Here is a 13525-nt window from a genome sequence, read left to right as displayed (position 1 = left end):
AATGCTTGCTCTTAATTTGTACAGAAATAATTTCGTTATCTCCAGACTGGGAGTGGAAGGATAGAAAGCTGAAGGCTGAGGAAACCTGTGTGACCACGGAAAGCTGACATTCAGAAACAACCAGGGACAAGAGGATTCTGCCTACTGATAAAGTAGGTGGGGAGTCAACAGACTGAAGAGACGGCATGGGTTGGGGGGACCTCTTTCCTCCAATCCTTCCTCTGATCCAGCTGGGGGTAAAAAAAAAAAAAAAAAAGTCACTGGAAAGAGAAACCTTTCCCAGGGGAAGAGAAATCATGTGTTCTCAGTGCTGAGAATGCCACTGTAAGCACCTAGTGTTCCCAAGAGGAAAAAATAAAACAGTAATGGTGTCACCATCCACCAGCTTGATCTAATGTTCTGCGAGGGACACACAGAGCACCACCAGTTGCCAAAACAACCAGCGAAAATGAGAGGAAGAAAGGCGACATCATGACTTGCCAAGCCTTTGACCCTGTGTTTCTCATCACTGAGCTTCTCTGAATGACACCACATCTGATACTGGGAAAAAAGCCCAAAGAATTGGGGTCACAGATGGGAGCTGAAATCTGCCTTTCCCACACTGTCTATTGTGAAGGGCCCTTCACAGCTCATGGGGACATCGTCCCTGAAAAGAGCCAGTGAGCAGGGAGGGGGCCTGCATGATAAAGAATGAAAAGGACAATTTCAAAGAGGGTTTTAAATGAGAACTGACTGATGAAAAAAACAGAGTGAAAGTTGGTAGAAAAGAAGAGGTGGAGGACGGGGTCATGGGAGGAGGGATGAACCTCAAGAGGATAAGCCGCCTGTTCTCTTGGATGTCAGGATGCGATTCTAAAATTACGAATAAGTAAAGGACCGAATCTGGGGTATGATCACAATTATTACCAAAATGGCCTTACAGGGGATAAAACAGGGCCACAAAGCAGAGCTGACTAAAAAGAAATGGTTTCATAAAGCCAGGAGGGAAGGAAGAAGAAAACAAATCTCTCCTTAACATTCTCTAGGATCTATAAAGCCAAGTTCTTGCCACCGAGAAGGTAGCAAAGAACACATAATGCCTACACGAGGAGTCTTTTGCTTATGAGGCAAGAAGCAATGAAGCCCATTTTCAGAATGACTCTGTTCAAAATAAGACCTCCCCAAGGACTTCCCTGGTGGCCCAGTGGTTAAGACTCCACGCTCCCAATGCAGGGTGCCCAGATTTGATCTCTGGTCAGGGAACTAGTGTTCTTGCCTGGAGAATCCCAGGGATGGGGGAGCCTGGTGGGCTGCCGTCTATGGGGTTGCACAGAGTCGGACACGACTGAAGCGACTTGGCAGCAGCAGTAGCAGCAGCAGGGAACTAGATCCCATGCCACAACTAAGAGTTTGCATGCCTCAACTTAAAAGATCCTGCGTGCCACAACTAAGACCCTGTGCACTCAAATAAATAATAAATATTAAAAAAAAAAATAAGACCTCCATTTTGGCAGCAATGAATACCAACACAAAGAAGTATGAGCGAGAAGGGACAGCCTTTATCTAAATGGCACACATCCTGGCTTTGACTGGGCTAACCTGGCAGAAGGATGAATAAGATGATGCCTGAGAGGGAAGCAAGGAATTTGTTTGAAATCAGAGATTCCACTGTAGACATTTATATCAATTTAAGATAAAACATGACTTTCTGACAGGAAAGTCAATATACTCACCCAAATTACAGAATGAATTTTGCAAAGGTAACATGCAAAGGTGCAGGGGACAATGTAAACATTCTCATAATTTTCTGAAAGGTAGTTTATTTCAAAGATAAAAGTCTAGAAGCCAGTAAGAACTAAAACCAAAAACTGGCAGATAAAGTTGAAAATGTATGAAAGCGGGCATTCACACTATAACTAAGGTCCATTCTAGGTTCTTTCCTTGTATTTCTTTCAATGAAAAATAACCAAAAGTAACCCCAGGGTGAAAGAGAGGACGTCAGAATAGTGATGGTGAGGATGCTATGTGAGCATGTTTACTTGTTGTTCCCCAAAATAGGATACCAAACAAACCAGTAATACAATCATCACAAAAATTAAAAGACTCCTTCAATGTCTGACTTGGAAGGGAAAATAACAGTATTTGAGATGTAATGACCAATCAATGTCTGATTCTCAAGAACATAAGACATAATTAAAGGCTTGGTCCAAAATCACAATGAAAATATGGTGTGATTTTAAAAGGAAATAGGCTGGTGGTCACTTCTGGCCACCAAACTTACTACTAAAAATTGAAATGAAATAATAATGTCAATAAGTGAAATAATTTAATTCACTATTTGATATAGTGGACTGGATTACTTAAGCCAGCTCTTCTATGAAAAATGACTTAAAATGCTAGATAGAATATGAAAAACATTTCCCAAAAGTACCTAAGAATTGGCAAGAGAGTAAGAAATTACAGACTAAATCTAAGTGAAAGCAGAAACCCAAAGAGGTAAGAAGCACAGAAGGCTGTTTTGAACTTCAGGCATTTGCTGAAAAAAAACTTGAGCTTCATTTTCAATCTCCTCAAAGGGTAAGGAAATAGAGAAGTCAAAGCCCAGGGATGCCCCCAAAGTGGGCACACATTTTCATTCAAGGTCTCAAAGAATCCCCATTATTAATTTGCCAAGGAAACTGAGCAGCTGACCAGGCACACAAAAAGACAGACACCATAAAAAAAAACCAGGAGAAACAACAGCAGAAACAGACCTTCAGATACTTCAGATACTGGAATCATCCGCTATAGATGGAAAAATAACTATGCTAATGAGTTTAAAGAAGCAGAAGATAAGCTTCAAATGAATGCAGGGAATGAAAAGTTCTTGTCTTAAATATTCTAGTAAACTTGGAAAAGAACCAAACAGACTGACAAGAAACCAATAAATACAGTAACTGAAATTTAAAACTCAATGGATGAGTTTAGCAGCAGATTAGACAGGGAAGGATTAGCACCCTGGAAAATCAATTAGAGCTTCACCAGAATGCAGCACCAAAAGACAAGTGGTAACCTAACACATGCCTAATCAAATTCTCATAAGGGAAGGAAAGAGAGAAGAGGAAGAGGCAATATTTGAGACATAATGACCAATAATTTTCCAGAACTTTTTTTAATATATTCCAAAGTCCAGTATATCTCAAGAAGGATAAATAAATAACTCCATATCTGCCTACATGTCAAGTTTTAGCACAGTAAAACTTCAGAAAATTAAAGACAAAACAAAGTTTTAAAAGGAAAAAGAACGATTGCTTTCAAAGAAAGCAACAGTTAGACTGACAGTTGACTGTCAACTGCAATAATAAAAGCCAAACACATCAATGGAATGATATTTTCAAAAAGTATCATAAGAAATAACTGCCAACCTAGAAATCTATGCCCTGTCAAAACATCTTTCAAGAACTAGGAAGAAACAGAGACATTTTCAGACACACAAAACATAGAGGCTGGCACCAGCATTATCTCCACTAAAGAAAGTCCTCAAGGATACACTTTATATAAAAGACAAAGATCTAGGTCTAAGATGCAAGAAGGAAATTAAAAGCCACGAAATGATGAATCTGTCTAAATCTAAATATTCATGGACTGAGTGACAGTGGGTCAAAAAATATTTTAAAGATGTATTATTTTTATACTTTTAAGATTAAATATATTTTAAATATTTTAATATATTAAAGATATCTTTAAATATTTAAAGATACACGGTGACCAAATTTTTTGAAATAAACTATTCTTGAACTTCTGATATCCAACCCCCTCCATGGATAAAACCCCCCATCATGGCCTGAGGACAGCATTTACCCCAGACAGTCCTTTGTTCTAGCAGGAAGTGGCCCAAAGCACCTGGGAAGAGAGAGGAGCTACATGGTGCTATAGGAGGAAGGGCAGAGAGAACCAGAAAGTGTCTTTACTTTAATTTTTTCCTCATAGTGCTGTTCTTTCTGTTTCAGGTGCACCTCCAGATGCTGGGCTGAGACCTGGGCTTCTCTGTGCTTCTCCTCCAGCTCCTAGATGAAAAAGAGGAGACGCTCAGGTGTGTGAAAGAAGGGCAGAGCCAATGCATGTCAGACATTCAGAGGAAACACGGCTTTGGCACAGGCACCAGAGACAACAGGCCTGTGCTTCCTCACAACTAACCTCTAAGGCTCCTGAGAAGGAAACCACCACTGAGCCTTGGCCCTGGGACTTCCAAGTCCAAGTATTCACACACATACACACACAGCTGGTGGGCTGGGATCAGAAACCTATCAGTGTGACAGGTCAAAGGCAGCTCTTCATCTCCGCTTAGAGAAATGAGAGTAACGAGGCAACACAATTTCAAAATTCCATACAGTGCACAGCCCCTGACCACTATCTTGAACCTCAGGCAATTGTTGCTCCAATGACAGCCTTAAACAAGAAAAGTAATGGAAATTTACTTTGTTTATTTTAATGATAAAAAAAAATTTATATTTTCCTCATTAATAAAATGATTGCACAGGAACCCTAGCTAAGAAGGAAAACTAATATAACAATTCAAACACTTTGAGTTTTGAATGATTATTTTAACTGACTAGTAATATGGAGAATGTGACTATCTAGAGATGTTCATATGATATCATGTGTAGATGATGTAACACTAATGGGAAGAAGGCAGAACATAAAATTGACTAAAAATGACATAAATATGTGTACACATATGTGGAAGATAGGAAGAGAATTTGGAGTAATATAAACAGCTCAAATGTAAAGTCCTCTTTATTCTCTTATTAAGATTTATGCTTTTAAACAAAATTCATTTGGAAATTATACCAATTCATTTGCAACATATTATAAACTGGTCATATAAAAGCCAGCATTCAACTTACTGAAATATTCTCTAAATGAAACTATCTGCATCTACATTAATTCTTATGAATCTGGACCCATTAGTTAATTACTAATATCAAAAGTCATTACTCCAAGTTTTCATCTCTTCACACTATCTTGAAGATTTTCTTTGAAATGGAAATAATTATGAGAATTTGAAGAATGAGGAAATTATACAGGATATGACTATAAAATGGAGAAAAAAATACTTTCAGGTTCACACACACATGAAATGGTACTGATTAAGCTTTTGAAATTCTGAAGTCCGTAAGCATTGACTTTGACTTGGGGGCCAGTAAAGTATTCAATGTTAAAACCAGGTGCACAAGATCTGTTGCAATCTAACAGATGTCATCTTGAAAAGTTGAATGTAAATAGGATGTTAAGTAATAAAAACATACTTTAAGGGCTTTACATATATTAAAGGATCCCCAGAAATGAGGTCTTTTTATTAAAGCAAAAGACTCTGCTATAATGAGAACCCCCATTATCTGTTTTGAAAGCTCTTATCAGAATAGCAAATACTTTAATGCAAATGACATTTGAGATGACTTTCCGAGCATCATCATTAGGTAACAGTATTAAGGACCCCTCTTTGCTCCTGTTCCAGATACTTTATTAACAGCCTAAGCACCAGGTTCTTGAACAAAAGGTACTTTCTGATAAATGAAGTCACAACCACAAAGGTACTAGGTAATAAGACATACTTGGAAAAAGAAATCTGCTACTTTTCCTTTATGTTAGAAATCACTTGATAATTGTCTTAGTTTCAGTCCTCCTAAGATGGCACAGGAATGAAAATCAAACTGAAAACAGGTTGAAAACTCAGACATCTGAGATGCACAACGTTGAGACCAAATTTCTGATCCATGTATGAATGAGACTTTGCAACATATAATCCAGGAATGCAGAACTCTACACTCCGACGTTTTAATTGCAAATGAACCTTTGGAAAAGCAGACATTCTAAAATCTGACTTCTTCGCATTTTGGCATTTTTTGTTGTTGTTGTCATTTTTTAAAACGTTATCTTTTCTACATGTGTTGGATCAGACTCTTCCGTCCTGTTATGCAAACACTTCGGTTCGCTGCTGTTTCCAGCTCCTAGAATAGTGCCTGGCACATAGTAGAAGCTCATTAAATATTTGTTGAATGAATGAATGAACACATCACCATTAAACAGAGAAACACTTTGCAACCACAAGAGACTTAACCACGTCGTTCGCACCAAGCAAGAGGTGGCAGTGGTGGAATCTCGGTGGGAATTCACTTGACTCACGGTAAAATTCACACACTTGACAATTGCCAAGAGAAACTTGGATGACGGCACGAGAGAACAGAGAGAGTAGACTAACAGTCACATCTGCCTTTGTGTGTAGACGGATCTATGAAGACTGTGTGTCAAAGCAAAACAATTTAACTGATTTCTCTTTTCATCTATTTGTTCAAGAATACCCACATGCTCATGAATATAGACAGAGGTGTAAAGATTTGAACCGTCAGGTTTTTATTGGGTTTTGTTTGGTATAGTATAGGCCTATAAGTCGGTCATTCTGGAGTTCATATAGTTGCTGGTGACTCATTTCCCAGAAGTGATGCAGAGAGAGAGAGAGGGAGGCGGAAAGCACCCTGCTTACCACCTTGCCTTTTTATGGTGGAGAGGAATGGTCGACTACTCCAGAGTCTCTCCCAGGGGCAGGGAAGGAAGGGGCTATGAACACACTCCCCAAAGTGGCTTCAAATTCTTGATTTGGGGACTGAAATTCAAGGAGAGTCCTTTAAAGGTTCACCTGCCTTCCACCCTGGGAGGAGCAAAACTTCCAACACGTTGGCAAGTATCACCCAAGCCTTCCTTGATCAAGTTAATTTGATCAGAGCCAAAAACAGAATCACTGTGATTACAAACCTAAAAAAAAAAAAAAGATCTGCTACATCTAAGGAAAGTGAAAATACTAATAAGAATAATAACCAACTGTAGCAGAGAAAGTGAGTGGGTGAACATGGATCTATGACAAATACTACTCGGAGAAAAACAATTCTGCGTGACTAACTTCTTTCCTCTGCAAAAGTGAGGATCTGAGTGTTAGTCTTAAAGCCCTGAATCCCTACCCCTTCTTTTTTTAAATGAGCATTTGCAATGTTAACAGCCATACAAAACTCTGCCGATAGGAGTACGCAAATCCTCCTGTAAAAATGTATTGGTGATGACAGCGTGTGCACGTTCGTACTTCTAAAGGTCAGGCAGTAGCAAACAGAGCGAAAAAAAAAAGAAAAAAAAAACATACTGATGGATCTGTTACCAGTGCTGAAAAGTCCAACATGTAAGGTTACTCATGCTAGTCTCTGACGTGTCATCCGCTAAGACCACTTCCTCTTAATTCGCCCGCTCGGCGACAACCTCCCCTGTGCCGGTGGCTGCTTCTTCTTTGGACCCCCTTCCCTCTGCAACCTGTTATCGTTGAACTTGCCAACCTTGGCTCCTGCTCACCAGAATTTTATCAGCCATCTGCTGGATCTGTTGGGACTTTGTCTGGATGTCATCCTTCAGTCTGTTTTCTCTACGCTCCATGGTCTCTAGCCTCTTTACCTTGTTCTCCAGAGAGTGGCGGCGTTCCTGCAGATCGTGAATCAATCAGAGAGTTTTAATGGGGTGACGGCTGCGGGCGCAACGCCTGCGCCGAGGGACAGGGCCCTCGGGAAGCGGACGCTCGCGGCAGGGAAGAGAAGTCGCAGGCACCCAGAGCCACGGCGAGGAAGACACGGTTCTGGAATCCGAGTAGTACTCGCTTGTGTAGGTTACAAGAGTGCATTCATTCATTCAAATATTTACCAAGCACCTACTATCTGCAAAGTAGCACACTAGGCATCTTGGAAAATACCCAGAGGAAGTCGACAGAATGCCTGCCCTTGAAGAGGTAAGAGAAAGACAAGTAAACATAAAGTGGGTGAGAAGGGGCAGAGCCATGAAGCACACAGGTATGGAGCGCTGCAGGAGGTTGCAGGCAGGAAAGAGAGCTTTGAACTGAGCAGGTGAAGGGAGGAGTCGAGGAGATGTGAGCTGTGGAGGGGGCCAATGCAGCAGGCTGGAGGGGAGAGGGCGGAGGGGAGAGGGGAGGCCTTTCAAATAAAGACGGGCGCAGCAGCAGCAGCAGCACAGAGGTGGCCAGCTTAGACCCCAGGTAGAGCACAGAGGGGCTGCTGCATAAGGTGAGTTTGGGGGAAGCAGGAGAACATGGCAAGGGGAGCACGTGTGGGTCAAACGGCTGATAGTCTCATGAATCTAAGACATAGGGAAGCACTAATGGCTTTGGGATGGTACAAGGGGTGGTGATGAGCCTGGAGCCGGAGGTCCCCAAGTCTGACATTTCTGAGTTAGCTGGGAGGAAAGTGAGACTGGAAGCAGAAAGCCGAGAAATGAGTGCATCTGCTCAGCTGGGAGGAAGAGCACCTGCACTATGAGGAGGCCTGCAGAAATGGCCAGCGGGGGGAGACGCTGGAGGGGGACAGTGTGGGTGCACTGGCAGGGCTGAAGCACGTGTGGAGTGGCAGGGCCCAGGGAGAAGCAGACGACGTCAAGGCTCCAAGCCTGGGGTGACCACATGGACAACGATGGCCCCGACCGGCATGAGGAGATTGAGAAGATGACCCAGCTGGTTGCAGAAGACAGTGAGTTCATTCTAGGTTAGAGGCACTGTTCAGACACCCAGGCAACATGTCAGGGGAGCAGTGGTAAATACTGCCTGGATTGTGGGTGAGGGTGGCCCCAGAGAGTTGTGGACAAGTAGGTCACCACCAGCACAGTGATAGGGAGAAGCAGAAAGCCCAGGAAAGGGGGATGGTTAAGTCAACTATGGCACAGCTGTTCCACAGAACCATTACCCAGGCAAGGGGGAAGCTGGAGGGGAGTAAGGGGAAACGTCCCTTCTGATTCTAGATTCTTCAGTTCTGTGATTTCTTTCTTTTTTTTTTTACAATGAGAAGACACTCATGTGTTTTCTGCATAATTATATAATTGGTTTCAACAACAACAACAACAACAAAGAATTGAAGGGAGAGAAGAGGCCCCAAAATACAGGTCTGGGAGTTACCAACACACACAGGTCACAGCTGAAGCCTCGAAATTTACTATGTTATTATCACTGCTGGGAGAAAAAGTCAAGGAAAACCAAGGGTACAGAGGGAAGGAAGAGAAGACCTCAGGGACGGCGTCACTGTCACCTAGATAAACATGAGTTCACCCACACAAGTGAGTGGGTCAGAGGAAAACAAACAGGAAGGAACGGTTTTTATCAAAACATCTTTCTACTCGCAGCTTCTGTGACAAATGCTTCTCCCCTTTGGGGAAAAACGTTCCCAAGCCTCTCGGGTTCAGAGGAATGGGCAGAAAGGAAAAGTGGTTTGAACAAAGGCGAGCAGAGAGAAGGTGGTGCCTCCATTTTGTCCCCACACAGCCAGAGGCCAGGCACTGCAAGACCCAGGGGCTGGAGGTCCTCTGCTCACCTCGGCCTCCACCAGCTTCTTCTTGATGCCTTCGGAGGAGTCCTCACGGTTGTGCAGCTTCTCCAGCTCACGCTCAGCCCGCTCCTTCGCCTGACGGATGTTCTGTAGCAGCTCGGTGGCCTCTGTGCTGGCTTTCACAGCCTGAAAGGAGAAGAAACGGGGTGGGGAGGAGGGGTGAGATGGCCCAGTTTAGACACAGAAAAAGATGAGGATCATCTCCTAAACAGGAAAAAAAAAAATCGGGTCACACTGAACAGATATTTTTATCCATTCTTCAAAAAACAAACAAACTTTTCATTTTATTCTGTATTTCATCTATTCTAAGGTGCACTTGTATTTTTTAACATCACTAAATTTGGAATACTGCATCCTACAACTAAAACTGACAGTTTTTTTTTTATTTTCCTGGGGTACAGAAGATAATGGAATATTGGACAAACTTTAGCTTCTTAGATTCAATATTTTGGAATAAATGCAAACAAAAAGTCTTGGATTTATCTGCCCAAGTATTAATGTATTTACCTCAGAGCATTAATTTTCTCCTTATTTAATCATCTCATTTGCCAACTTCTTTATGCGGAATCTCTACTATTAACTTTTATAACAATACAACATAAAAGCTGTAATTTAAACCTTTAATAATAAGAAATACCTATCAGAGGGCACAACCACCATAGCGTTTGTAGTGGCTCAAAATTCATGTTAGGGAAGTCATTTTTTTTTAAATTAACCTTTTGAAGTTAATTTTTATTTGTGTCTTAACTATACTACAGCTCTTCGAGCATCATGATAAAGATCAGATTGTAAACCACCAACCTCACGTGCATTCACTTCAAATTATCATTTGAAAAAGTAAAAATGGCAAGGAAACTCTAGCTTGGAGACCTGCATGCTGGCCAATGTGGGAGTTGCTCCCCACATGTGCCCAGTGAGCACTGGAAATGTGGCTGGTGTGACTATGAAATCAATTTTAAAGTTTACTAAAGTTTAATTCATTTAAAAACTGAAGCAGTATAAATGTTTTAATATCAATACATGCTGTGATGACATTTTGTATATATTGCATTATGAAAACTGTATCATTCAAAGAGTTTTCACCTTTTTATAATGTGGCCACTAGAAAACTTAGAATTACATCTGTGGCTGACATGTATAGGTTGCTCCCCTCTTCTACAGCGGGGGGCAGAGTCCTAGAAGACATGAGTCCTCACACAAACTTCTAGCTGAGAGAGGCTTTCTGAAGTGAGCTCAAGAATAGGCAGGAAGGAGTCAGATGAATGGATACAGAAAAAGTGGATCATCCCAGCTATGGAATACCATGAAGCCTCTGAAAAGGAGATCCTGCCACATGCTGCAACATAGATGAACCTCCAGGACACTGTGCTGAGCAAAAACAGCCAGTCACAAAAAGACAAATACTGGATGATTCCACCCACAGGAAGTGTCCAAAGCAGTCAAAAGCATACCAGCAAAGTAGATTAGCAGAGGCAAATTATGATATATAGTGATATATATCACATATATATATATGATGGATAAACAAGGTCCTCCTGAATAGCAGAGGGAACTATATTCAGTACTTTGTAATAAGCCATAAAGGAAAAGAATATGACAAAGAATGTTCATATGTGTGTAACTGAATCACTCCACTGTGCAGCATAGGGACACAACATTGTAAATCAGGAAGGGAGGGAAGGAAGGAAGGAAGGGGATACCAAGGGTGGGCATTCACCAAAGGGGTGGTTAGCATCTAACAGACAGTATAAGTTTCGTGAGAAAAAAGTTCTCGAGATTTGCTGTACAATGGAGATACATCTAATACACTAAGGAACTGGACACTCAAAATGATTAACACGGTAAAGTCAATGTTACATGTTTTCAATAACACAACTTTAAAAAGGAGGAGGAGGAAAATGAAAGGACTCTTTTAAACACATTGACAAACCTTCCTGAAGGCCATATTCATTCTGGCCCTTTCTTTAGCATATCCCCTCTTCACCCAAAGGAAGGGCCATTAGCATTCACTGTGTCAGAAGCCATAAACCACACCCACCCTCCTCCCCAACCACTTGAGGACTCCTGGCTCCTCCAGGCTCCCAGTGGACAAGAAGGTTGCCAACGGTCTCTGATGGAAAGCCATCTGGGTCATGAACAAGATGTGAACCCGGTCCCCTGAAGGGAGAGGAGCCAGCCTCTTGGGATCTGTCATAGTATAATTTGAACTTTGAATTGACAGTCTCATAGTGCTTGGTTTCTGATTTATTTGTTTAAACAAATACCGTTTGACAGGTCCCCAAAAGAGAAAGTATATTCAGAACTCTGATACTTTCAGGTAATAGCTCACCACCCCGCTTAATCTCCCTCAGTGCTGGTAACTAATTCTCTTTCTTTGATCTTTCACCCTATAGGATAGGGCAAGAAAAAGTACTTGGAAATGGGAAGTAAGTTCCCCCAAATATCCCCTTAGGCTTACCTTTTCTAGCTTCTCTTGGAGCTCCTGAATTTTGAGCTGCTGCTCAGCATTGATCTGTAATTAAAATCCCAGGAAATAAAACAAAAGGCACATTGGTATTAAGGTCTTGCTAGATTTACTACAGGCCTATTTTCTTGAGGTTTCTGTGGGGGTCTTATTGTTTTCCAATACCTACTGATGGAGAAGAACTGTAGCCTATCAGAGAAGCCTTTGAATGTCCCAGTGTAAACCTCCATGTGGACCGTTTCTCTAGAACCAGCGACACACATACAGATGGCAAAAAAGGGAACTGAAATCGCCTGTACTTTAAAACAGTAAATTTTCCCATCTGTTTTACTGAGTATCTGGGTTTGTATGTTACTGTGAGAGGGCATGACAGAAAAAAAAGAGGTGTCTTCTCCCCCTTTTAGAACCATAGCTAGAGCTAAACCTGGTCATCCAGAGACTGATCATCAAAATAAACCCAGAAGAGAGTTTTCTATTCACTGCAAATATACTCTTAACCAATAACAGGCCACGGAGAGCAACATTTAAGAGACTGCATATGTGCATGCTAAGTCGCTTCAGTTTTGTCCAACTCTTTGCAACCCTAGGGACTGTGGTCCACCAGGCTCCTCTGTCCATGGGATTCTCCAGGCAGAAATACTGGAGTGGGTTGCCATGCCCTCCTCAGGGGATCTTCCCAACCTAGGGCTCCAACCCTTATCTCTTGTATCTCCTGCATTGGCAGGCGGGCTCTTCACCACTAGCGCCATCTGGAAAGCCCATTTAAGAGACCATCTGCCCAAATCCCAATACCAATAATGGAAAATACCTTCTCCAGTTTGGCATATTCTCCCACTTCAGGCTTCCCTTGATCTTTAGCCTGTAATTTAAAAGATACAACATATTGGGAACTCTCAAGAACCTAAAAATCTTATAAGACAACAATACAGGCTATACTTTCTTGGTCTCTGTGGCCAAAACAATTAGGACAATAATAAAAAATTAAGTTACCTTCTCTAATCAACACCAGGAACTCTGTAGGGCATCCCATGGCTTCTTGAATGTACACTCATTAAGCTAGGATTCCCTTTATTATTGCTAAGATAATCCAGGGTTCTACCTCCAAAACTCCCTCCCAGAGGGGAGCTAGCTACCTTCATCAGTTTATGCTGACATTCTGTTGCTTTCCGCTTAAACTCTTCAGCAGCCAGCCGAGACTCTCTGAGCTCCGATTCATAGAGGTCACTCCGCCTTCTCGCTGAAACCAGGTCCTCTTCCAATTGACTCATCATCAACCTCATTTCTTCCACTTGAGCCTGGTACTCCTAAGGAGTAGGCAACAGGAGAAAGGTGGCCTTTAGAAAGGAAAGGAAAGATGGGAAAACCACAGAGAGGAGACACAGTGAAGACATATCAGCAGAGAATGGACCCAGAGAAAAGGTGAAAGATGCGGATGAGGGTGAGGTGTGCGGAGGGTGAGTAGAGAGAAAAGAATATTAAATCTTTAAACTGTTTTCGTGTAGATCATGTAGCACTAGTAACACCATTTGGAACACATGTGCTTATATACAGTTAGATCCTTTGAGCAAATAATACCGTACAAGAAGTGCAAAACCTTAAGGCCTTTGTAACACCAGAGAGCAGCAAGGGATGTACTTTAAACAACCATGATAATCTGCTTACGCAAAGCTTTCCCCCAAGG

General features: G+C 41.8%; 1 protein-coding gene across 1 annotated transcript in view; it reads right to left on the bottom strand.

Annotated features, from left to right (window-relative positions):
- CIT (citron rho-interacting serine/threonine kinase) overlaps window positions 1-13525 on the bottom strand; it is a 168109-nt gene that overhangs the window by 57172 nt on the left and 97412 nt on the right. The window contains exons 13-18 of the mRNA XM_052654819.1: window positions 12978-13148; window positions 12653-12703; window positions 11839-11892; window positions 9366-9506; window positions 7354-7479; window positions 3930-4025 (exon numbers count right to left, since the gene is read on the bottom strand). Of these exons, the coding sequence (XP_052510779.1) occupies window positions 3930-4025; window positions 7354-7479; window positions 9366-9506; window positions 11839-11892; window positions 12653-12703; window positions 12978-13148 (639 nt within the window). The remainder of the gene's footprint in view (window positions 1-3929; window positions 4026-7353; window positions 7480-9365; window positions 9507-11838; window positions 11893-12652; window positions 12704-12977; window positions 13149-13525) is intronic.

The sequence above is a fragment of the Budorcas taxicolor genome, chromosome 17 (assembly GCF_023091745.1).
Source record: "Budorcas taxicolor isolate Tak-1 chromosome 17, Takin1.1, whole genome shotgun sequence".
Classification (NCBI taxonomy): Eukaryota; Metazoa; Chordata; class Mammalia; order Artiodactyla; family Bovidae; genus Budorcas; species Budorcas taxicolor.
This window is presented reverse-complemented; position numbering and strand designations above follow the sequence as displayed.